Source organism: Pipistrellus hanaki (genome assembly GCF_964339955.1).
Source record: "Pipistrellus hanaki genome assembly, chromosome: 3".
NCBI lineage: Eukaryota > Metazoa > Chordata > Mammalia > Chiroptera > Vespertilionidae > Pipistrellus > Pipistrellus hanaki.
Genome location: NC_140505.1, coordinates 15,157,504 through 15,185,119, shown reverse-complemented (window position 1 = coordinate 15,185,119; position 27,616 = coordinate 15,157,504). Strand labels below are relative to the sequence as shown.

The window sequence follows — 27,616 nt, the reverse complement described above, 5'->3', positions numbered from 1 at the left end:
ACTTATTCTAACATTCCCAGCCTTTTAATAGAAAACCCAGGTGGATTATCTTTTATATTTTGCTGACTTTTAGTCAATTCAAAACCATAGCTTTCCAATTTCTCTTTTATTTTAGTGTTATTTATTTATTTATTTATAATTTTTATTGTTGAAAGTATTACATATGTCCCCTTTTTCCCTCCATTGACCTCTCCCAGCCTGTCCCCATCCCCCAACCCAGGTCATCACTACCCTGTTATCTGTGTCCATGGGTTATGCATATATGCATACAAGTTAATTGGTTGATTTCTGCCACCCACCCTCTTCTGTCTTCCCTCTGAGGTTTGACGGTCTGTTTTATGCTTTTTTGTCTCTGGATCTATTTTTGTTTACCAGTTTATGATGCTCATTAGATTCCACATATGAGCGAGATCATGAGATACTTAGCTTTTTCTGACTGGTTTATTTCACTTAGCATAATGCTCTCCAAGTCCATCCATGCTGTTGCAAATAGTAAGAGTTCTTTCTTTTTTTACAGCTGCATAGTATTCCATTGTATAGATGTACCACAGTTTTTTAATCCGTTCATCTATTGGGCACTTAGGCTGTTTTCAAATCTTAGCTATTATAAATTGTGCTGCTATGAACATAGGGGCGCATGTAGTCTTTATTTTAATATTTATTGTTTAAAGTATTACGTGTCCCTTTTTCCCCTATCGCCCCCTCCACCACCTTGCCCCCCCCCAAAGCCTTCCCCACCCTATTTGTGACTATAGGTTAAACATATATGCTTATGAATTCATTGGTTGATCTCTTCTCCCCCTTCACCCTCCCCTACCTTCCCTCTTGAAGTTAGTCTGTTCAATGTTTGTGTGTCTCTGGATATGTTTTTGTTCATCAGTTTATGTTCATTAGAATTCCACACATGAGTAAGATCATGTGATACTTATATTTCTCTGATAGGCTTATTTTGCTTAACATAATGCTCTCTAGGTCCAACCATGCTATTGCAAATGGTAAGAGTTCTTTCTTTTTTCCAGCTGCATAGTATTCCATTGTACAGATATACCACAGCTTTTTAATCCATTCATTTGCTGATGTGCACTTAGGCTGTTTCAAAACCTTAGTTGTTGTAAATTGTGCTGCTATGAACATAGGGGTGCATATATTCTTTCTGATGGGTGTTTCTGAATTCTTGGGACATATTCTTAGAAGTGGAATCACTGGGTCAAATGGGAATTCCATTTTTAATTTTTTGAGGAAACTCCTTACTGTTTTCCACAGAGGCTGTGCCCATCTGCATTCCCACCAGCAGTGTATGAGGGTTCCCTTTTCTCCATATCCTCACTAACACTTGATGACAGCCATTCTGACAGGTGTGAGGTGGTAACTTATTGTCGTTTTGATTTGCATCTGTCGGATGGTTAGTGACCCTGAGCATTTTTCATATGCCTTTTAGCCTTCTGTATGTCTACTTTGGAGAAGGGTCTATTTATGTCCTTTGCCCATTTTTTAATTTTGGAGATTAACCCCTTATCAGATGTGTCATTGGCAAATATATTCTCCTATACAATGGGCTCTCGATATTTTGTTGATCTCTTTTGTTATGCAGAAGGTTTTTTTTTTAAATGTAGTCTCGTTTATTTATTTTCTCATTAGTTTCCATTGTCCTAGGAGATGTATCAATAAACATATTGCTATGAGAGATGTCTGAGATTTTGCTGCCTATGGTTTCTTCTAAGATTTTTATGTTTCACGGCTTACATTTAAACCTTTTATCCATTTTGAATTTCTTTTTGTGTATGGTGTAAGTTGGTGGTCTAATTTCTTTTTCTTTTTGCACATATTTGACCAATTTTCTCAATACCATTTGTTTAAGAGACTATCTTAGCTCCATTGTATGCTCTTGCCTACTTTGTCAAATATTAATTGGATCCATTTCTGGGTTCTCTTTTCTGTTTCATTGTTCTATATGCCAATGTATGTTCTAGTACCAGGCTATTTTGAGTACAGTGGCTTTATAGTATAACTTGATATCTGATATTGTGATCCCTCCAACTTTGTTCTTAAGATTGTTATGGCTATTTGGGATCTTTTTTATTTTATATAAATTTACTTCTATTTAATAGAGCTTATGGTAGAAATGCTTTTTCTTCCTATGTTTGCTTATTTTCTTTTTATTTTCACAGAAAGAGCATGCTCTCTGAATAACTGTACTGTGGCCAAAAGAATTGGAAAAGGAAAAGATGCTACAATTATCTATGAGCATTTCAGGAAACCTGTGAATACATTTGTTCAGGAAAACTGTCCGTGCGATGCACTAAATTCAGAGATAAACTCTCTCACCTCAAATAATTCTAGTTCCTATGAGAATGTACAAGATGGAAACATTTCTGTACTTGAAACATACAATGGACAGGTGAAGCACAAGTTAACAGAATGTAAAGATACTTCTGAAGTACATACAGATGATTCAGGTCTTTCATTTATTCCCAGTGATACCAGAGAAAGTATTAATGGTGATCTCTTGTTAAATTGTGCACAACTTAAAAATATTTTAAGCTGTCTTACTCCTGCTTTTCCTCTTCATAACAATATTGCCTCAAGCACAGTTATTACTTCAAAAATCATCAAAGACCCAAGACTTACGAGGAGAGAAGAAAACATGGAAAAACACAATAGTACAGGTTTAAATGAGAGATTGCCATTGAAGAAGAGTTTAGATTTTGTTAATTCCGAAATAAACCCATCTATGCCAACTAATTCTGCCCCCTCATCTGAAGTCATGCCTGGTGATAATGCTATTCCCCTTACTAATTGTTTGGGTGTTCCTTGCTCCAAACTTTCTTTTGATGATTCACAATCTCAAGCTCATAACATAGGCTCTAAGAATTGTGATTATACAACGCCCAATAAAATTACCATGGCAGGACAATTTCAGGACCAAGGCAATTTTTCCTTCCCAATGTGTTTGTCAAATGTAATTTCAGAAGTTGAGAACCAAAAACACAGTGAGGAAAAAGCCCAGAGATCCCAACCGAGAAGTAACATCCCACTTTTAACTGAACAAAATAGTGAGGCACATAACTCTTATGAATCGATGAATACTTATACAAAAGGGTATAACAGAAACCTTTCTCAGGAACCACACTCTTCTAACTTAAAAACTATATGTCAGACTGGTCACACAACGTCTGCAGATGTTGCATTCCAAAGGAAAGAAAGCATATACGAGTATGTACAAAACATAGGAAAGGTGAGAAATTTCACTGGCCATGAAGACAATTCCAAACATGTAGAAAATCAAAATTTGTGGAAAGAGATTAATAATTATTGTACTAATGGAACAAAAGTCAGCCCAGTAGATAATTGCATTTTTTTGCACGAAGAATGCAAAGAGGGTAGAAATCTTGATTATTTTGGGGGAAAATGTGATCAAATGTTAATCACACAAGAGTTAGAAAAATCAAAGTCTTCTATACCCAGCACAAAGAACAAGTATGAGCTAGGCTATCTAGCATTGGAATTACAAAATGCTCTTACTCCAAGAGTGGAAAGCCCTTCGCAAAAGCATTCTCAACAATGTTTGGAGAATGAAGATAACATTCATACCAGTTTTGCCACTTCTCAAAAACTAATGGAACTGAAATTGAAAAGGACAAATCAAAACTGTCTTATTGTTATAACTGATGCTTTCCAGGAAGCAAAAGACATTCCTCAGGCCAAAGAACTGCCAATAGATACAGTTATTTCATCTCATGACATTAAAATAGCTCATGACAATTCACATTGCAGCATAACTAAAGAACATACATGTGTCCATAGGAAAAATGAAAGTGATGCGGTGTCATTGGAAAACATTCAGAGAGACTGTAAGGAAACTTCTCAAGTAGGCGATAAAGGTCAAGATTATACTCTGTTCTATAATGCACAGTTGAATAATGATATACATCTGAATAACTTCAAAGAACAAAGAGATAATGATAAAGAAAGCCAAACTGAAGCTAACGAGGATCACACTGCTTCATCTACAGAAAACACAAAAAATATATGTGGAGATGAGAAGCTGGGTTTTCATACAAGTAAGAATTTTATTAATATAGATGAAATGCGGAAGAATAAACACTACAATAATGCAGAAATTCTGAGTTCTGAAGAATTTTCTACGTTATATTTGACTTGTGGGGGGAAACATGAACCAACAGAAACTACATCATTGGAAACCGAAGATACTTTCACTGCCATAAAACAAAAGGATGTGCAAAACACCATAAGGAGCGTGGAAGGTTTCACTTCCATATATCCCAAAATCTCAGATTCTTCAATGCAGAAAACCTCAAATGCTGCAGTGGTGCCCACATTAGACACAAATCGTGAAGACCACCAAAGACACAAGTCTAAAGAAATTTCTTCTGAGAGTCCAGATTTGGGATTATTAGTAAAGCATAGGGTTTCTGATTGTGACATGCGTCTGGATAAAGACAAATTAGACATCTCATTTCATCAATCAATAAGTGACAACTTAGTTCTTCAAAATTTCGAATTGGAAAGTGAAATTGAAGTAGAATCAGAACAGTGCGGTGATGCTTTTCTATCTCAACAAGACATTCATAGCCATGGAAGTATACTGTATGATGAATTTGGGATCTCATATGAGACTCTGACGTCGCGTATCGATTGGGAAGGCCTATTTGGAAGCAATAATGGAGAGAATGAAGTTTTGAAAAGCACCACAAGAAAGGAGCATAGTGATCAGCCTCCCTCTGATTCTTCCTCTACACAAGAAAATGAAGCAGAGCTCTTCCCAATTTTACTTCCAGATCTACAGGTTACATTTACTAATATAATTATGCCAAGATTTAGTACCACTGTTGAGCCCCTTGCATTGAAAGATACGTTTTGCAAACATATAACTGAAGCCACGAAATCAGAAATAAGTGAGGAGGAAGGGAAAGTTCCGGGATTAGAAATTTATTCCCAGTGTTCTGGTGAAAATTCAGATTACCCATGTGAAGATGAATGTGGTAATAAAAGGCAAGAATCAGGACTAGTGAGTAAATCTGAAATCTCACTTTCTTTTGACTTGAGTCCTAATAAACTCATGAATCACACATCTGAAGAACAAAACAGTGGACCTTTGCTTACTGAAATTCCAAATGTCACAACAATAAATAAAGAAAGCAGATGTTTCCTTATAAAGTCAAAAACTGATTATAATAATAATAGACGTAAAAAGGACACAGAATCAAGAATTAGCAAACGAAAGCCACATACAACTTCTAGGGACCAGAATGTACACTCTTATGAAATTTGTGAGAAGAGGAGGAAGCTAACTAATCAAAACTCATCTGAATGTTTTTCTTCCTTATCCAGAGGACGAATCAAAACCTTTTCACAGTCAGAAAAACATATTAGGAGTGTCCTGGATATTCTAAATAGTGAAGTATCTTTATGCAAAAGCAAATGCCTTTCCAAAAAACTTGACAGAGCTCTTCTTTACTTAAAAAAGGCTCATAGAAGAGTTAATATGTCTTTGGAACTTATAGCTAAAGTGGGAGAAACTTCAAGAAAGGGCCCATTACCCAAATCATATTCCATAATATGCAATAATTTTTGGGAAATTTGTGACCTTCAAGGTTATAGTTCTTTTGCTGAAAGAAGATACTATTCCACTAAGCATTTTTTCTCAAAAAGAAAATATGACAAACCAGGAGAGAAAAAAGCTTTGGGATTTGAAGTTAATAAATCATTAACTCATGTATCAAAATCCCAGTCTTATGGAACAAGTGGAAAGAGAATCACAAAGAAAAATGGGGCCAATAGTGTCTCCAGAAGCCACACCACTATTCACGTGAGAGAATTTTGTGACCAAGAATATCCTGAATCACAGTTAACTCTGTGCTCCACATCCCAAAGTACAAGTCAGTCAGCTTACGACAATACCTGTATGAGAAATCCACGATCACCAGAACTTCAATCCTTTTCTGGGAAAATGGGGTGTCTGGTATCCTCAGACTGCCCAGATGAAAAACTCACTAAAAAAGAAAACCAGATTGGCATTAAATCTTTATCTAACATTAGTAAATGTGGAAAGCCTGAGAAGCATTTAGCACACAGTACTAAAGGTGCAATAAAAGGAAGTGCTGAGGCTAATGAAATAATAAATAAAACTAATTCAGTATCTTTAAGTTGCACAAAAGAAAACAATGTACGTTTCAGCTCAGACAAAAATTATGATGCAACTTGTATAGCCCACACAAAGGTGAAAACTGACATAGTTATTTCAGTCTTAGAATCAAATGTGAAGCACTTTTTGAATGTCGACAACTACAAACCAGATAACCTCATTTTATCTGGTTATAAAAGAAACCGGGCAGTAAATTTTCTAGAAAAATGGGCATCTCCTACTGAAAGCTCCAAGCCAAATGCTATTACAGGAAATGTCTTTACAGACCCATTAAACCAAAGTCTGACAATAAGCAAAAAGTGTAATAGCATTTCTCAGTTATCAAGTGTTCCAGTGGCACATAATGGGGAAGAATCTTCAAAACCTTATTTGGACAAACAGAGGACTTTTGCTATTGATTCTCTTGCAAGGTCCACCACTGTACCACACTGTCAGCAAGCATGTAGTGAAAAGGAGCTTCTGAAGACAGAACAATGCTTTCCAAGTAATCGTATCCCTATTGATGTGAATGGAACAAATGTTTCTGAGGATTCTGAGTTGAATCTCATGCCAGTTGAAGAAAGTAAAAGTTATGGGGCAAATATAATGAAGAGATCTTTTTCCAGTGATAGTTCTCTGCTCTTAAAAGATGATATAAAGGGTTCTTCCAAAATAGGTATTTCAAAGAAAGACATTCCGGACAGAAAAATGTGGAAAGTTAAACAAACCGAAAAAGCACAAGATTCAGTTCACACCAAAAGTATGACTAAGGGATCAACTGTTAGGAATGATTACAAGACTAAGGTTTTAGAAGAATCCCCCTCTTTAAGTGAGAAAACAATTAAAAATAACTTGATTGATCCTCATCTAAGCATTAAAAATAGGAGTGAGGCAATGTCTTTGAATAACACAGTTTCTAATCAGCTTAACAAAAGAGAAAAAGAGGTGGTTAAAGTTAATGACTCTCAGTTTGATTCTACCGCACAACCAGACATTTTAGGAATGAATCACATGCCTGTTTTACATGCTCACTCTGAAACCTCCAAAATCACCACTCCACAGAAAAAGCCTACATCATCCATGAATCAATTAGAAGAAAAACATTTCTCAGTTAATCATTCAGACCTTCCAGCTAAGCTAGCTCAAATTTTAAGGAGGGCAGATGAAGTATCATCTTTGCAGAGTCTACAGGAAGAAACTAAGATTTGTCAAAGTATTCTCCCTTTACTTGTTGAAGCTTTTGAAAGAAAGCAAGAATGTTCACTTGAGCAAATCCTGATTTCAAGAGAATTGCTGGTCGAAAAAAACCTGTGGAATAATTGCAAACAGAAGTTAAAACCGTGTGCCGTTGACTCCTTGGTAGAACTCCAAATGATGATGGAAACTATTCAATTCATTAAAAACAAAAAAAGACTCTTAGGAGGCGAGCCGACATTCCGAAGCTTGCTTTGGTATGATGAGACATTGTACAGTGAGCTGCTTGGCAGGCCACGAGGATTTCAACAACAATCTAATTTCTACCCTGCCTTTCAAGGAAGGCTAAAATACAATGCGTTCTGTGAGTTGCAGAACTATCACGATCAATTAGTTGACTTACTAGAAGACACCAAAAAGGAAAATTCATACTATGCATTCTTAAGATGCAAACGGCAGGTCAATGAATGTGAAGCCATCTTGAGCCACTGCTCTGACTGCTTTGACTTTTCTCTTTCTGTCCCATTTACCTGTGGCGTTAACTTCGGCGACAGTTTAGGAGACCTAGAAACCTTAAGAAAAAGTACTTTAGAGCTGGTCAGTGTGTACGGGGACTCTCCTAAAGTCGATTCTCACCAAGGAAAACGAGACCATTTGTGGATTATCATTGAAATGATCTCCTCAAAAGTTAATTTTATCAAGAGCAATGAGGCAGTAGGTGTTAATATAGCTCTTTATGGCATGGAACATATCTTTTTCGATGCTGCGAAAAGCCTTGTTTGGAAAGAGAAGAGACAGTCTACCAGCAAAAAATGCTCAGGACGGAAAAAGAAAGAAACACTACTCAAGATGAATCAATCTTCTTTTTCTAAATTGCAAAAGATATATGAAACATTGTCTAGAGAGTTAAGCAGTGAACAAATTTACAATATTGGGCTTGAGGAGAACACTATGGTGGGTTCCGGAAAGTCAGATGACCTAACAAACAAAGCAATGGCTAGCATCGAAAACTGTAAGTTTAACAGCACTTTGGTTTCACCTCCAGATATCTGTTGTATTAATGACATATTGGCTCAAACTGAATTTGCAGACTTTGAAAAATTACAGGAACTCACTTTGAGATGTACCAATCACTTAGAAACTTTAAAAAAGCATTTTCAGGTGCTGCAAGATGATAACAGAGAGAATATTTTTATCACAGAAGAAAACGTTTTGGATGTGGTCAAAAACCACAGCAATGAGGCTACAATTTTAAAACCTGCAGCCACTGAAGCCTATATTGAAATAGCCATGCTCTCAGAAACAGTTCACTTTCTCAAAAACTCAATGGCAAAGAAACTAGATAAAGAGCGGTTTCGAGGTATGCTTTGGTTTGATTTGTCACTTCTTCCTGAGCTGGTTCACTGCCAAGAAAAAATGGCTTCTTTTTCATTTCTTAAAGACAACTCAGCAGATTGCCTTTGGGAAGTTATAGAGACTGCTGTTTCTGAACTTCAGGAAGATCTGGATGTTATCGACAAACATGATGAAGCTGTTAATCGCTCATACGCTCTTCATTTATTCTCAAGAGAACTTAAAGAGCTTTCAGAAGTTAAAAAACTTCTAAAGAAGTCTGAGTATTCGGTTTCCACGTATATTGACTTTGTGCCATGTGTAGCATCCATAAATTATGGAAGGACTGTGACAGAGTTAGAACACAACTACAATCAGTTTTCTGCACTGCTCAAAAATATACTGGCTGCCCCACAGAAAGATTTAGGGAAAATGGCCCATATCGTGAAAGTCATGAAGACTATTGAAAGTATGAAGATGATATGTGCTAAGAATACTGAGTTAACCATTTCCTTTATCCTGTGCCAAATGCTGCATAATAGAGAGAAGACTTTACAACTGAAGAGAGGAGAAAACATGAATGTTCATGTAAAACCTAGGAAGAATACCAATAAATCCATTACTTGTACAAAGGTACCCTCAATTTCAGAGTGCCTATTGAAAAATGGTTCAAATTCTTCTAAAAAACGACCTATCACTGTAGACAAATGTCAAGATTCTCAGGAACAAGAGAAAAATACTACTGTTTCCAGTTGTAAAAAACAAAAGGTAACATTTTTTGAAACAAAACCTATGCAGCGGTGTTATTTAAAAACAAATCTAATATCTAAGCAAATAAGTAGTTAGCAGAATTGTAAAAATTGAGAATGATTTAAATATTGCCTTGCAAAATGAATTTATTAAAGCATTGGATTCAACAATTTATATTACCTACAAAATATAGATGATTGTGTATATGAGACATACCTTGAAAATGTCTTTTAAATGTACAAATTAAATAGATTGTTTAACTTAGAAAACATTTCTTGAAAGGATGTGAATTTTAATCACTTCTTAAGGGGAAAAGGCAATATTACAAACATGAGTTAAGTGAGTGACCAAGTATTTATTGAGTAGCTTCTATATATGAAGGCTAATAGTTAGTGTATTGAATATTAAAAACTGACTAACAGAGCCTGTGTTTCTGAACATTATTCACATGGAGAAATAGGACACATATTTTTAAATATGTTTTTATTTACTTCAGAGAGAGGAAAGGAAAGAGAGAAAAAAATCATTGTGAAAGAGAAACATTGATTGGTTGACTCCTGCAAGTCCCCTACTGGGGATTAAGCACAGGGCATGTGCCCTGAAGAGAAATCCAACCAGTGACCTTTTGGTGCATAGGATGACGCTCAACCAACCAAGTCACACTGACCAGGGCAGGAAAGATATTTTTTAAAAGGTGATTATGAAGATATAGAAGTCCTACATAAACATATTTTATTTAACAAATTTTACACAGCATTTTCTGTGTGCTTGGCACTGTTATAATATTGTATAAATATTAACTTTTTATTATTCACAAAAGCCTTATGTAGGCACTATAACTTTATTATTTAAAGGTAAGGAATCTGAGGCATAGAAAGGTAACTTTCCCAATGTCACGGTTATTATTAAATGGGAGAACACAGATGTAAAACCAGGCAGTCTGTACTAACAAGTGGCCCTATTTTGCTCTCAGAAGCTTCTCAAAAATTTTCAAGAATTTCCCAATTGAAAAGCAAAGAAAAAGCCTATATATAAAATGAAAAGTAGAATTCTTTCTCAGTTTACTCTAATTGTATTCATTATGACATTAGTTCCAGGGACTAGGCAATTAATCATTATATATTAGCTGTGTTTATAGGAAAATGCATAATAAGAAACCAGTTTATAAATATACTTCCAAAACACAAGAACACAAGTTGTATATTCTACATGGAGTAAAAAGAGGGGGATACTAAAAAGGTGTGATAAGTAATGAGAAGAAAAGGGGGGGGAAAGAGAGAGAAAAGGTTTATTTGTTGATTCCATGGATTAGTATAGACCAAAGCCCTACTTTAAAGGGGGGAAAAATGTTATCACCTGAGTGTAAAAAGGAAGAGGGCATATAAGTTATGGAAAATAACATGAGCAAAGACACAATGCTTATTAGCCTATCTTGAGAAATGAGTTTAAAATTAAGTCTGGAAAAAAAACAAAACAAAATTAGTGGGCAAGCTAAGGATGGACAAGATTGTTTCAAATTATGAAATGCCTTAAATATAGGCCTACATAGTTTGGACTTAATTCTGTACATATTGAAGGATAGTGTCCCATGGAACTGTTTTGTAAGTTACATAAAGATAGAGATTCTGAGTATAGTTAGAAATTAGTCATCCAGAGCCTAGATGTTTTGCAGAATAAAAAAGGAAAATCCATGTTTGAAAGACATTACTTACAATGGGACTTGTGACTGCTTTACTAAAAGGAATGAAAGAGGAAGCAGTGGTAAATGGACTCCCAGGTTTGTTATCAAATGTGGGGATATAAAGAATTTTGCAAATTTCTTTTTTTTTTTAATGTATCTCCAAACATTAACAAAATATGGGAAGTCCAGCAGATTCACTGCTTTTCAAAGGGAAGGTTCATTAATAAATGTAGTGTTGGTGCATTTTAGATGATGACAGAACAAGCAATTGCAAATATCTGATATTAAGATGATAAATATTTATACCACCAATAAGGCTTTATTTTATATGTTTTAAACACAGGTTAACAGGAAACATGTCACAAAAATCAACAAAGAGAATGCAACGTTCCAGCATCCAAGGTAGGGATTGCCGTCAACCCTATCTGAAGAAAAATTCAAATTGAGCACATATTAAGGAACAAGACTAAAACATTTATTTATATACCTGAGTTGAGAAAATTGAGAATGATTTAAATATTGCCTTGCAAAATGAATTTATTAAAGCGTTGGATTCAACAATTTATATTACCTACAAAATATAGATGATTGTGTATATGAGACATACCTTGAAAATGTCTTTTAAATGTACAAATTAAATAAATTGTTTACCTTAGAAAACATGTAATACATGTAATTTAGGGAACAAGAGTAAGCTAAAAAGGGAGAGGTGGTGGTTTCAGATTATGCAGTTTATTAAGTAAGATCTAAAGAGTTTAAACTTTACTCTGTAAGTATTGAAGGATAGTGTTCTGTAAAATGTTTTTTCAATGCTGTAAAGGGTAAGAAGATTCTGAGTACAGTTAAAAGTTTTACATAATAAAAAAAAGTAAAATTCATATTTTGACAAGACATTACTTAAAGGATTGATGGGATTTAGTGACTGGTTTTACTAAAAACAGCATAAAATAATAGGATATGTGATTAGATTGAGTTTTTTTTAAACATGTGGACTGTACAGACCAGTCACATTTCAAAATTGGTTGAAAAGATATAAAATGCCAACTTATATTACTAAGTGGGAGCCTTAGTCATAGACAAACACGTATTATAAATATGCCAGTGTTTTCTAAAAGGATGTTTTAATACTATATGATACAAAGAATATGACTTCAAATAAAGCCTAGCTCTATGAACTGAATTGTATTTCTTAAAATCTCACTATATTATTTATATTTTTCTTATTTTGACATGAAGTGGCACCATTGGACTTGTTGACCATCTCTTGTTTGATTCAACGCTGTAAGATTTTCAGTTTATGATAAGCTTCATTTTCTTTCATTTTTTTATTTTATGAAGGAGAATGAATAATATAAAATAAAAAAGATATGCATCCTCAGTTCTGTCTCACTTGGTTTTGCTTTTTTTTAAAATATTTTTTATAAGGTAGGCCGCACTTTTTTAAAAAATGTATTTTTTAATTGATTTCAGAGAGAAAGGAAGAGATAGAAATAGAAACATCAATGATGAGAGAGAATCATTGATTGGTTGTCTCCTGCACGCCTCCTCCTGGGGATCAAGCCCACAACCCAAGCCTGAAACCCAAGCTTGTGACCTCCTGGTTCATAGTTGGTGCTCAACCAAAGAGCCACACCAGCCGGGCTAAACATAGTTTTTTACTGATCTTTAGAGGGAGAGAGAGAAAGATATCTATCAGCTGCCTCCTACACACCCCTGTCGAGGATTGAGCCTGAAAACCCAGTTTGAACCCACAAACCTGGACATGTGCCTTGACCAGAAATTGAACTGGTAAACTTTCAGTGCCTGGGAAGGTGCCCAGCCAACTAAGCCACACCGGCCAGGTCAGTTTTTAAATACAGCCTCTTTAAATACAGCACGTTAGCCTGGCTAGAGTGGCTCGATTGAGCATTGTCCTGTGCAAAAAAGAGTTGTCAATTCATTTCTGTCATCACACATGCCTTAGTTGCGGGTTCTGTCTGTAGTTGGGGCACTTGCAGAAGGCAGCCAATAGTATCAGGTCTCTCTCTCTCTCTCTCTCTCTCTCTCTCTCTCTCTCTCTCTCTCACTCTCTCCCCCTCACCCCCTCTCCCTCTCCCTCTCCCTCTCTCTCTCCCTCCCTCCCTTTTCCCTCCCTCCCTCCCTCCATTTCTCTTCTTCCCTCCCACTTTCCCTTCATCTCTCTAAGCATGTACTCAGATGATAATTTTGTTAAAAAAGATAAATATGTCATTTTATTTCCTGGCACAATTCTATAATTATCTTGCTCTTGATAACTACTTATAGGTGGTATTTGCCACTCAAAGAATCAAATTTTGTTTCATTTAGCAGGAAACTAAATTATAACATAAGGTTAACAAAGGGTGCTATCTTTATGGAAGAATATTCTCTAAGAGAATACATAAAAGGATTAGATGATGCAAGCAGCTGTCAGTCTGTAAGGTCAAGGCATCACTGAAACATCATTGGAAATGCGATAAAGTCAAAATTGTACTTTTTGTGTCAAAGTATTGAATGGGGTTGGATGATGATCTAGGTTGACATTAAAGTGCCTGTAGTAAGTAAAATGTGGAGCTTTTATTTTCATAAATGGAATAATAAATTCAAGGCCAAAGATTAATTTCTCTTGATTCTGGAGGAATAGTTACTTTTTTTCTTTTCAACATGTTCTTTTCCAGATGTGATTAAAAAAACTTGATGAGACACAAAATAATTATATCTATAATAACCTGTGGAACTGTATTAACTGTTTTGGCTCTATACATTCCCATAATAGATTCTTCCTTCAGCCTTCTTGGAACTGTGTAAATGTATGTAGGAATGCAAAGGATATTAAATTGGAAGGAACTTTGGAGGTCTGCTTTTCCTATTCTTGATCTTGAAAAAACTATCTTAGCAGTTAATGATAACAGAAGATCTTGGGGGTCAGGGCACATCTGGTAGTTCTTCAGTATAGATAGCCACGGGTAAGTAAAGAGGATTGTCAATAGATTGGAGGTAGCCAAAACCAGTTTGGCTCAGTGGATAGAGCGTCAGTCTGCGGACTAAGGGGTCCCAAGTTCGATTCCGGTCAAGGGCATGTACATTGGTTGCGGCACATCTCTGGTGGGGGGGTGCAGGAGGCAGCTGGTTGATGTTTCTCTCATCAATGTTTCTAGTTCTCTATCTCTCTCTGGAAAATCATAAAATATTTTTTAAAATAGATTGGAGGTATATGAATTAGAAACTACACTAAAATAAAATGAGTAGTGATGCTTTTCTACTTCTGAAAGCCTCAATCAGGAAATGTCCAAAGCATAAAATAATTCTTTACAATATTTGGAAGCACAGTATATTTTCAAAATATATATTTGAAATGTGGAGTATCTAGATTCAAACCAAGGTAGTAAACTGGGGAAATATGTTACTTCTATACAACCAGTAGAAAGAGAAAGTGTTAATCTTAAGAATCTCTTCTCCCGAATAAACATTTCAAATATATTTATCTCAAAATTTTGCAACTGTATATTTAAAATTGTTTTTATGTATGTTTCACTTGATAGGACCACAAGATCTCATCCCGAAAGTGAAAGCGAGATAGGACCAAGTTCATCTAACAACCAGAGAAGAAACCACAGATCTCCAAAAAAGGTTGAAATGCAAAAATCACTTCCTGTCTCACCTCTGCCTTTAAAGAACTTAAAAGACACTGGCATGTTGAAGTCAGAGGGAACAATAGATTTAACTAACATTTCATCTGCTACTTCAGAAGATTTCACTGGACAACAGGGGGATGTAAATAGCATGAAGAAAGGAGATGTGACTTTTAGGGCTGCTGAAACAAAAAGCAATAAGAAAGAATGTTCTTTTGTAACATGTGACCAGGAAAATGTAGATGGCACCTTCTCAAAAGACCATGAGATACCTTCAGAGACATTACTTGACAATTCCCCAGGTCCCTCAGATGTAAAGCCAGGCACTGATGTGGCTGCTCTTCTGCCTAGTGCATCAGCCCTCTCAAAGTCTGTTCTCTGTTTTATGAGGGATAGCCTTGACAATTTAGAAATGAATGACACTGTTTCTGAACTGCAAGAGAATGAAATACAAAATCCATCTATTACAAATTCTACAGGCACTCATTCTTCAGAACCTATATTTATCCAGAACAAAATACCTGCCCCAAAAATAAATGAAACACAACCTGCAAAAACTGAGTCCAAAGAAAGATATATGAAAGATACATTGAATTGCAGCACTGCACCTGTTGAGACAGCTGAGAACACAAGCCTTAATGTCAATCAAACAGCCGAATACTCTCTTTCTGAACAACAGAAAAATGAAAATTCCAAAGTCCTAACTCAGAATGCTGCCAGATACCAGAACGAACTGCCACAGTCTGCGAGTACCCCGATATACAATTCTTCTGAACACTCATTTGGAACTTTAAATCCTTCCTATGCGTGGTGTGTGTATCATTACAGCAGCAGCAACGGCAGTTCCATTACCCAGACATACCAGGGCATAACATCATTGGAAGTACAGCCCCTCCCTCCTGAGATGTTGACTGCAGTTCCAAGTACTCTCCAAAATACACATTCTAATCGTTCGTCCTCTCAATATTTTGGCTACTTTGCTGGGGGGCCACAAGCATGTAGCTTGATGCCAGCAAATATGTGTTTCCCACCTCAGATGCCTATTTCTTACACTGTTCAGCAGCCAGCTTTTCCACAGTACACTTCCTATCAACCGTTACCACAAGCTGCGTACCCTTACCCTCCTCATTCAGGTGTGCTGCCACAAGTTCCTCGGACTCACGGTGAGTGTCACAAGTGTGAATGCTTGCGTCATTGAGTCTCTGCTTTTATCTTCGTATATTTACAAAAATGGAATTTACAGCAAGCAGTGGTACATAGCAGTCATTTTTCTGTGCAGATGTGTAGAATTGTTCAAATACCAGACAGAATTAAATTACGTTGTCAGTTGAAAAACCTAGTTGCCAAAAGATGGAAGAGAATTGTTAATCTCATTAATATGTTCTTCAACAAAACCCAATTTACAGGATATCATTAAGAAAAGTATAGTTAACTCGTACTATGAAATGTGTTGTAACTGTTAAAGGGCTTATTAATGTTTTTGATGGTAGTTTTTAGAACCGTGTCATAAATTTACCTTTATAACCAAGGAAATGCATATAAATGAAGTACACCAACATTTCAACTTTTGTCTGCCACTGAGTGATAAAATTTGAGGTGTGATGAAAGTGTTTTTCTGTATTTTTCCATTGGGAACATATATTACTTTAATAAGTGGAGCAAAAACAGACTAAAAAAAACACGGTGGAAAAAGAAACTTCAATCAGATAAAGCAGTCTTTCTCTTTCTGTCTGTATTCTAATATATTATCTTGGCAAAAGTGAAAATGAAGTTAATTGAGATGTGTTGACAGAACAGCTTGGTAGTTTGCCACTAGAAATTGAAAAATGTTTTCTTAAATTCAATTCTATTTGTAAAATATCATAATTGTAATATAGTTTTTTAATTAAATTGAAAAATATATATTTACCAGAGTTAAAGCAAAAGTTTAAGACAATAATTCTACAAAAACTAGTTATCCACTATCACCCAAATATTCTACCATTAGAAGTAAAATGTACCTTTATTTTTTTTTAAATAAATCTTTATTGTGCAGAGTATTACAGTTGTTCCTCTTTTTCCCCCTCATAGCTCCTCTCCACCTGGTTCCCACCCCACCCTCTGCCCTTACCTCCTCCCCACTGTCCTCATCCATAGGTATACACTTTTTCCAGTCTCTTCCCGCACCTCTCATGCCCCCTTCCCCACAAGGAATGTCATTCCACTCCCTTTCTATGCCCCTGGTTCTATTATATTCACCAGTTTATTCTGTTCTTCAGATTTTTAATTCACTTGATTTCTAGATTCACTTGTTGATAGATATGTATTTGTTGTTCATAATTTTTATCTTTACCTTTTTCTTCTTCTTCTTCTTCTTCTTCTTCTTAGAGAATACCTTTCAGCATTTCATATAATACTGGTTTGGTGGTGATGAACTCCTTTAGCTTTTTCTTATCTGTGAAGCTCTTTATCTGCCCTTCAATTCTGAATGATAGCTTTGTTGGGTAGAGTAATCTTGGTTGTAGGTTCCTGCTATTCATCACTTTTGAATATTTCTTGCCACTCCCATCTGGCCTGCATAGTTTCTATTGAGAAATCAGCTGACAGTCGTATGAGTGCTCCCTTATAGGTAACTAACTGTTTTTCTCTTGCTGCTTTTAATATTCTCTCTCTGTCTTTTGCCCTTGGCATTTCAATTATGATGTGTCTTGGTGTGGTCCTCTTCGGATTCCTTTTATTTGGGGTTCTGTGTGCTTCCTGTACTTGTAAGTCTATTTCTTTCACCAGGTGGGGGAAGTTTTCGGTCATTATTTCTTCAAATACATTTTCAATATCTTGCTCTCTTTCTCTCTTCTGGCACCTCCATAATTCAGATGTTCGTATGCTTGAAGTTGTCCCAGAGGCTCTTTATACTATCTTCATGTTTTTGGATTCTCTTTGATTTTTGCTTTTCCAGTTGGGTGTTTTTTGCTTCTTTGTATTTCAAATCTTTGACTTGATTCTTGCGATCCTCTAGCCTGCTGTTGGATCTCTGTATATATTTTTTAAGATTATTCTTTTTTTAATATATTTTATTGATTTTTTACAGAGAGGAAGAGAGAGGGATAGAGAGTTAGAAACATCGATGAAAGAGAATCATCGATCAGCTGCCTCTTGCACACCCCCTACTGGGGATGTGCCCGCAACCAAGGTACATGCCCTTGACCGGAATCGAACCTGAGACCTTTCAGTCCCCAGGCTGATGCTCTATCCACTGAGCCAAACGGGTTTCGGCTGTATATTATTTTTTATTTCAGTCATTATATGCTTTAATTTCTAGTTGGTACTTTTTCATATTCTCGAGGGTCTTGCTAAATTTATGGGCCTTTTCTAGAAAATTCTTAAAAAACCTTATAACCATGGTTTTGAACTCTATATCCAGTTGTTTGCTTTCCTCCATTTCTTTCATTTGTGATCTGTTTCTTTGTCTCCACATTTTGGCTGCTTCCCTGAATTGATAGAGTGGCTTTGTGTGCTAAATGTCCTATAGGGCCCAGTGGCTCATCCTCCCAATTACCTGAGGTGGACACTCTTGGTGCACCCCTTTGTGTGCTGTGTGCACAGTCCTGTTGTAGTTAAGCCTTGATTGTTGTTGGTGTCACAAGGAGGAATTGACCTCCAGGCCAATTGGCTGAGAGGATCAGCTGTGTCTACACTGGGAGAACAACTGTACTGGAGACACCTTTATAAGACAAGATTGCAAAGCCTCCGTGCTCAGCTTGGATGGGGCAAGTATCATGATGGAGCAGACAGTAATGACTTCCCATCAGCCCTGCCCTAAGAGGCCCCCTGGGTCTCAATTTCCCATGGTAATCGCTGCAATCACTCTGAGGGAAAGCTGCCCTCAAGTTTTGCCTGCTGCCAGACAGTCTAGTTTCTCCCCAAATGAGTCTGGGTCCCGAGAATCTCACCCAGAACTGGAGTTCAGAGCAATCGGGAGCTTTTGTCTCCCTCCCAATTGAGAAAGCCAGCCGCATACTCCGTTGCCAGCCCTCTCCGCATGTGCCTTTGTACCTCTGCCTTTTGCAGCTCCTCTGAGTCTCAGTGTGCTTTTCTCTTTCCTTTTAGATGTAAAACTTCCACTCAGCCAGCCTTCCTGTGTATCTGGATGATGCCCATTTTGTCTTTCAGTTGCAGTTTTGAAATTGTTGTATGAGGCAGCAGTTTAGGTGTTTACTTGGTTTCTTCGGTAAAATGTATTTTTAATAAAATTAATCTCTTAGTATGTTAAACAGAGAAACGTAAGAGAATATCTTTTAAATGTAAAAGTTGTTTCTCCTACATTTTCGTATAAGTTAATAAGTAGAAAAAAACTAATTGAATTAATTTATCTCATTTGTCTGATTTAGACAAGTAGTATCCTATTAACAATTCTATTTCTTTTTTAAAAAAAATATATTTTTATTGATTTTGTACAGAGAGGAAGGGAGAGAGATAGAGAGTTAGAAACATCGATGAGAGAGAGTCATCGATCAGCTGCCTCTTGCACACCCCCTACTGGGAATATGCCCTCAACCAAGGTACATGCCCTTGACCGGAATCGAACCTGGGACCTTTCAGTCCCCAAGCCGAGGCTCTATCCATTGAGCCAAACCGGTCTCGGCTCTATTTCTTTTTTATTATTCATTTCTTTATTGATTAAGGTATCACATATTTGTCCTCAACCCCCCCATTCCAATCCCCACTCATGCCCCCACCCCCCTATTATCCTTGACCACTGGTTAGGCTCATATGTGTGCACATAAGTCCTTTGGTTGATCTCTCCCTTTTATCCTCTCCCTCCCTTTGAGGTCCAACAGTCTGACACATGGCTCCTTATCTCTGGGTCTGTTCTTGTTCATCAGTCTATGTTCACCATTTCCACTAGATGAGTGAGATCATGTCCTACTGGAAATATACTTATAAGAATCTTGATTTTTATAACAATTCTATTTCTAATTTAAAAATCTGATCAGGACAGCATAGGGGAAATTGTTAATATTGTAATAACTATGTATGGTAACAGATGATTACTAGACTTACCATAATCACTTCATAAGGTATATAAATGTCTTAGCACTATATTGTAAAGCTGAAAATAATATAATATTGTATGTCAACTATAATTTAAAAGTGAATTTAAAAATAAAGAAAAAAGAAGCAACCTCTGACCTAAGGGAGTTTCACAAACAAAAAAAAAGAAGAAATTTGGTCGCTGGAGGACCTCTGCATTGGAGTTGACACTGGCACCTAACACCTATAGGATAAAATTCAAATTAGCTTGGAGTGCAGGACCCTTCACAGTCCAGGCTCTTACAGTATAGCCTCATCTCCTACCACTTCTACCTCTGAATGGCAGCTAGTATTGAGCTCCTAACTGTTCTCCCCTGTGACATTTTTTCTTGTCCTCCCATAGTACTCTCACACGATAAGACATGTGAGCGTTGTGTGGTGTTATAATTGTAGATGTATCTTTCCCTTCCCTTTCTACCCCACAAAATGAATTGAAAAAGTACTGGCAATTTTTCACCAAAAAACAGAACCTGAAAAAAATCTCTGAAGGAAGGGAAAAAGAAACAGGAGTTGGGCTAGAAGAGTATATGTTCTTTTTTGGCTAATTTGACACATTGCATAACATTGAATTTTATTGCTGCTGCTGTAATGATAAACACACCAAGCATGGATATGGCAAACCTATGAATTAAAGTAGGCATCTTGAATGTGATTGTTTCATAAAGTTTCTCATAGTTTGAGCTTTCTTGTGTTCTTAGTTAATTAAGCTCTTTGTGGTACTAAAAAAAGATATATCTCTGGAATCAAGTCTAGCTTTTAGTCTCAACATTTTTTTAAAATATATTTTATTGATTTTTTACAGAGAGGAAGGGAGAGAGATAGAGAGATAGAAACATCGATGAGAGAGAAATATCGACCAGCTGCCTCTTGCACCCCCCCACCGGGGATGTGCCCGCAACCAATGTACATGCCCTTGACCGGAATCGAACCCGGGACCTTTCAATCCGCAGACCGACGCTCTACCGCTGAGCCAAACCGGTTTCGGCTAGTCTCAACATTTTTAATGGTTACCTCTTTGGTTATATTAGTCAAGTAAAAATAAATTATTATCTATTTATTATAGTATCCAAAAGTAACTCTAAAAATATTAGGAGGCACTATAAGCACATCACTTAGTTTTCTGATAATCCCACACTGATAGAAACTACATATTTCTGAAGGTATGAAAATCCTTGTGACCCACTGGCTGTTTGGTTTTGTCCATAATACTTGAGTTCAGCACCATAAATGGAACTAAAGGGAGGGACTAAGTGAGCCCTGTTTGCCAGACACATTACATCCTTTATCCCATTTAATCCTAAACAAGATTCCTGAGAAAGATGTAGATGCTGTTCTTTAGCAGATGAAGAAACTTCTCCTTGGGGAGCCTTAAATCACTCTGTCAGATCCCATCCCTCGTAAAGGGCAAATGTGCAGTTTGAACTTGGGTTCTAACCTAACTCATGTCTTTCTACTGTACTGTTATGTGCTATTTAGTCTGCATCTTTAACTTATCTCAAATCTCTATGGCTTTTTATCTTCCAGTTCCATGGCAACAACAAGAACCCTTCCAGCAAGGACTCTGAAACAGTCCTCTGTCTACTGAAATAAAGGAGATTTACAAGTTTTTCCAAGTGTATTTTGCTCGTGTACTTTTATGTTAACATTTTAAATATATGTGAGGGTGGTAGGAAACATAAATCACGTGGCCTTTATACAATAGTTAAATGCAACATATGCAATGGGAAAAAATTTCTCATATCCAAAATACCAGAATTATTCCCACGCTGTTATTTTAGTTAACACCGTACTGGGCTATTTTCACTACCCACCTAGCTATCAAAAACATTAACAGTATTTGTTGAAGTTTATTTTTTGAAATGTCTCTATACAGCTGTTACAATTATATAAAGATTTTCTTTGAGATTATGCTAATGGAGTAAGGAGAGTTAAATATAACATTTACTATGATTAAGGTTAAGCAGAAGTAGTAAAATCTTTAAGAATTTTGTTCCTGATATTTTTGGTACATTGTTTAAGGTATGCCATTTAACTTAGATTAAAATAGGATTTTTTTTTTTACTTGAGTTGGTTTTCAAAACAATAATTTTATAATTCTTGACATTTTATGTAATTTATAATTTTACTAACATAAAAATTCCTTTACTTTCAATATCTTCTCATTTTTACTTATACAATAGTTTTGCATATTTTCAGTGTTTGTCTCTGAGAAGAGATTTCTAAAATTTGTTTGAAGCAGGTTTATATTATTATATTGAAACTCAGCACATTTTATACCTTTTTCCATAAGAGCTTTTTCCACAATATTCTATCTTTTGATTAGTGGTATTTTAATAATTTAAATAATCAAACAGGAGTACAAGTTCTTTTTGTTCTCTCAACATGCCACAAAAGTAAAAAGTGCCTTAATAATGATTGTAGAACTGGGGTGTAGCATATAACTATGGTCTTTAGCAATCTTTCTATAAGATCCCAGTCAGAAAGTCAGAAAGATTCCTCACAGCTTGACAGACTTTTCTCATATGCTAGTGAGCCCTAAAATATGATAATAGATTTGCATTGGCTAAATTTAAACAGGTAGCAAACCTTCTGTTTTCTGTCAAACTTTTTAATTAGCATAGTATGTTACCTATATAGCAGGTCTCGAAAGAGATTTAATTCGGCCATATTTATTGTAATGTTTCACTTCAGAAGAAAACTAAGAACCCCCAGGATAAGCCTTAGTCACATTAACCACTCTAACAAACAGATCTTTAAAAGGAAAAGCCAAGCAAAGAACTACAGAAAGGAATTTGAAAAAAGTATAGAGTTAAAGCAATGATTATCAAGGTAACATATCTTTTGTTCATCTAGTTGTTTTATTTGAAAATAGTTTGTAAAAATCAGAACTCCTGAACAGGTGTTAAAGCAATAATATTAACTGTTATTCAAAAAATGACTTTGCTTCAGCCATTTGATTTCTACTTAGTTATAAAAATATGTTATTTATTATTAAAAATATTTCTTTTAGTTAAATATTCTAAATAAAGATGCTTTAAACAGCCTTCAGGTTCTGTTGATACTGTATTTGTGATATTTTTATTTCATAAGTTTGAATTAGTTCAAAAAAAGAAAATGGAAACAATCTTATCTGACCATTCAGTTATATTTAGAAATCTGTACTTTGAAACAGAACATGAAAAAAATGTGTTTTTTCCTCAAGTATGTGTTTTGGTTCTAAATGTAAAAATAGAACAAATTAAAATTTGAGCTAGCATTATAAACGAAAAAATCTCTGGCTGTTTGTAAATATTATTGTTTTAGAACTTAAAACTTATCTGACTAAATTGAATTCAGGGGTGTGGGTGTTTGTTTTTTTAGTTTCAGAAGGGTTTATTTTCTTTTACTTTTTGTGTTTTTTGGAGAAGAAGCAAATATGTGGATGGTCCTTGTATACATACCCATTACATGAACAACAACCCACAAGAACTGACTTAGAGGCTAAATAAACTACAGGAGCCCTCCTTCCACTCCAGCTGCTTTTGTCTTCACCTCCTCCTCCTTTCCTCTCCCCCCTCCCCACCCCATCTTTACAAACTTCATTGCGGCCTGGAGTTTCCTAGGACAAGCCAAAGTCCCTGACTTCAATGCAGTGCTCATGTCAGCCAAGAGACAGGAGTAAGAAATTATGTAAGTAATTTATTTCACATCCTGAGAAGTGATATATAGTCAACAAAACAAAGTAGTGGGATAAACACTGACTAGATGATACATAAACTGAGATGTTCAGGGGAGGCCTTTTTCGAGGAGGTAATCAATCTTAACTTTCATATCTGTATAATTATATTACTCTGCCTTCTCTTAATATGCATAATGTAAAATGCCTCTAACACGTGAGTTTTGAATCTAGATAGCAAAAACATAAGGCTATGCCCTCATTTTCCTAATACCGTAAGATTCCCCAAAGAAAAGTATTTTGGTAAAAAAATAAATAAGCTTTTAGAAACACAGGTAAATGTTTAAATACCAAGTGTATGTTATATTAAATAATCTTTTTAGCTTTAATTCATTTTGTAGGACAATTTCAGTGTCCTCTCATACACCTTTGTGATCAACATTTGTATATGACAGTGTATCAAAGCATATCCTCCTCACTTCTAAGTCATTTGAACTATATGCTTTTAAGATCTGTATGTGCATTCAAAATTACTTTTGATTCAGGGCATTTCAGGCTAATTTCATCCCCAAAGACAGTCCCTAAAGTAATGACAAGTTTTCCAAATAGAGTAAGGTTATATACTCTTTTCAATGGGGTAAAGTTTTGTGAGGGGGGAGAATAACTTACATTCAGGCATATTAAATCTTTTTCTACAGGCATAGTTTGATTTTAATTCATATAATATTTCTTGAGTCAAATTCATATATTAATATTTCAGCCAGTTTAAAGGATAAATCCCCAGCTATTCATACAGCTTGAAAAACAGAATTGTGGAGGAAGAAAGTACTTTTATAAAACATCTTTTTTAATTAGTTCTAATGAATACAATTCTGAGAGCAATGACTGCAGATGCAGTTGCTAATGAAAAGGAGCTGAGAAGGTAAAGCGTTGATTAGTAATGCAATGTGGGAAAAAATTTAAAAGATTAATACAGGAAAGTTTTGTAAGGATATAAATCCTTTTTATTTCTTGGGGTATGAGTTCTGCTGGCTGCTTGATTATCTTATTTCTGAATTTCATAACCATTGAAGAATCCCTCTGGGATTTGTGAGAAGTCTCCTTCAAACCATTCTGTGGAACAGTTTGTCTCAATACACTGCATTACAATTTGTTGTCACAGAAAACTGCATTTATCATCGGATTTATAACTCCTCTTATTTTAAAATCTATTTCCCTTTATTGAGTAAGAATAATTTAGGTCTATGACAGAATCGTTTCTCTTTTTTTTTAATGTTAGAATCTGTTTTGAGAAAGCTGGTCTAGTCGATTTATTGTTTGGTTAATTAAAGATTATATTTACATTTAGTCATCAATTGAACATCTGAGTTGTTCTGAAAGTATGCTATTTGTGTGTGCATCAACTAATCTTGATAGTATCCTCCTAAAGGGAAGTATTGTTTGCTTATTTTATAAATTCACTCATTCAGAAGGGTCTTTAAGATGTTTTTGTACCTCAAATCATCTTTGTGACCTTCATTTAATAGTTTACTATATTATTTGTTTAAAAAGACTGTCAGACCTGTCTTGAATCTCTTTATACATATTACTTGCATTTATTTGCTTTTGTTTTTAATCCTCACCAGAGGATATATTTTCCCACTGATTTTTAGAAAGAGTGGAATGGACAGGGGGAGAGAGAGAGAGAGAGAGAGAGAGAGAGAGAGAGGGAGGGAGGGAGGGAGGGAGAGAGGGAGGGAGGGAGGGAGGGAGGGAGGGAGGGAGGGAGAAACATCAAGGGAGGGAGAGAGTTATTGATTGGTTGCCTCCCACACGCACCCGGACCAGTCCAAGATCAAGCCTGAAACTTGCGACCCTTCAGTCCCCAGGCCAACTAACCACTGAGCAATTGGCTAGGGCCGTGGTCGGCAAACTGCGGCTCGCGAGCCACATGCGGCTCTTTGGCCCCTTGAGTGTGGCTCTTCCACAAAATACCACGGCCTGGGTGAGTCTATTTTTGAAGAAGTGACTTTAGAAGAAGTTTAGGTTTAAAAAATGTGGCTCTCAAAAGAAATTTCAATCGTTGTACTGTTGATATTTGGCTCTGTGGACTGATGAGTTTGCCGACCACTGGGCTAGGGCTTGCTTGCACTTTTAATTCCAAACATCAGTTTCTGTACCTGATACATAATCCCTTCTTCTGAAATGTGAACGTTGCAAAGAGCAATGCAGTAATTTGGGATGTTTGCATGTTTGAGTGAGAAACAATTGCTCTGTGTGCATACAAATCATTCTGGTTCTTCAGCTAAGATTATTTTAGTTACATTAGGAAGGGCATGTATTCTATTGGGAGTCATGCTAAATCAAGTAACTAATGACTCCTAATCCACTGACTCCCAGCCAAGGCGTTTTGAAACCACACCTGAATATTAATGAAAACATCACTTTCCTCAAAATGGACTGACTCTTCACTTTTTCTCTTCAAATGCTATATGGCTTATTCTCTACCTTTCTTCTGTCATTATTTTGAAAATTATCCCCAAAACCACTTCTGTGACAATTTTCTAGAGCTACACCACCCTCTTAATCTTTTCTCACCACTCTTAACCTTGTTCACAGCTCAGCAACGCAAAATGAAGCAATGTTTCAAATATGCCACATTGAAAATGCCCACATAGAACTTGCTGAGTCAGCTATGTTACCTTTGGCTCTTCCACCAATTTTTTCAAGGTAAAAATATTAGGAGAGACTAAAAACTAATTTTCTTACTCTGCTTTCTGGGTTCTTGATCCAGAAATGTACAATAATAAAAAGTTTCTCCATTGTAATATCCATCAAAGGGCAAACTGAAAATAATCTGTGAGTGAATGATATCTCATCAAGAGTGTTTCTTTTGAATGTAACCCTCAGACCCCATATAATTTTCACCATCTGCCCTAACCCAATATAATTTTCACCATCTGCCCTAATCTTGGGCCTTACAACCAAAGGATCCAGGTTAAAATCACATGTCACAGTCCACTGCAAGGTCTTTAGTCTGGAATGTTCTCAGTCCTTTCTTTTTATACAGTTGATTTATACAGTGTTCCTTAGGGTTTGTGTGATGTTTTCTCATGATTGTATCTTTGGCTGGACCCCTTTTCACAGTGAGCAAATGTATACTAAGAGCTAATAAAACTAAAATGTAGAACCAGAAGTAGGAAATCATTTAAGACCCAAAAACACAGGAAGGAAAATAAAATGGATTTGACCATAAAAGTTTCTATTCAAAAGAACACCACAGGGAGATGACAGACTGAGAGAAATTATTTACCACAAATAAAACTGACGGGGGATTAACACATAGGACATATGCCCTGAAATCAACAATGAAGAGAATATTAAGCATTCTATGATTTGAGTATGCAAATCACAGGAAAGGAAGCCCAAATGGTCAGCAAATATATGAGATGCTCAAAATAACTAGCAAAGCAGAAATGCAAATTATAAAACTAGAGGCCCAGTACACAAATTCGTGCTGAGGTGGGATCCGGCTGGCCTGACCCCAATCAGCGCAGATTGGGACTGGGCCTGTTGGGAGAAAGAGATGGTGGTAGGTTGGCCAGCCAGCCCCACCCCCTGATCGACTGGTTCGCTAGCAGCAGTGGGCGTCATAGCGACCAATCATTATGGCATTACAGTTGCTGGCTTTTTATATATAGAGATACCACTTTACACGCATCAGAACAACAACAACAACAAAAAAAAACAAGTAATATTAGAAAAAGGGATGAAATATAGTGTATTCATATAGTTTAATACAGTATATCAGAGCATTAAAGAAAAAACCTCAGGCCCTCAAATGGCATCACCACTTGTGCTAGAAGCACGTGATACCAAACCTTTCTTTGCAGTTTTGATTTTGATCTAATTGCAGTTGCAATATTTCCTAGAAATGGAATCTTACCCAGTCTTGAATTATCTGGTCAAACACCAATGACTTTCTCCATCTCCTGTACAAAGAAGCAATCTCCATTATAAAAACCCTTCCTATTCTCCCCCAAAGAAAAGGTGCCCTGGCCCAAAATTAATCATTTTTTTGTTAATGGCTCCATTGCCCCACCCTTCTCCCTATAAAAATCTTCCATTCTGTACAACCCCTAGCAGTGCCCTTCTAGTTTCTACAGGGGATCTGCCCAATT

At 36.1% G+C, this 27,616-nt stretch overlaps 1 protein-coding gene across 1 annotated transcript in view; it reads left to right on the top strand.

Annotated features, from left to right (window-relative positions):
* The window catches only part of TEX15 (testis expressed 15, meiosis and synapsis associated), a 50,569-nt gene extending 29,160 nt beyond the window's left edge, over positions 1 to 21,409 (top strand). The window contains exons 6-9 of the mRNA XM_084876889.1: positions 2,169 to 9,439; positions 11,446 to 11,504; positions 14,642 to 15,894; positions 21,326 to 21,409. Of these exons, the coding sequence (XP_084733015.1) occupies positions 2,169 to 9,439; positions 11,446 to 11,504; positions 14,642 to 15,894; positions 21,326 to 21,366 (8,624 nt within the window). The 3' untranslated portion in view covers positions 21,367 to 21,409. The remainder of the gene's footprint in view (positions 1 to 2,168; positions 9,440 to 11,445; positions 11,505 to 14,641; positions 15,895 to 21,325) is intronic.
* Positions 21,410 to 27,616: the final 6,207 nt, after the last annotated feature.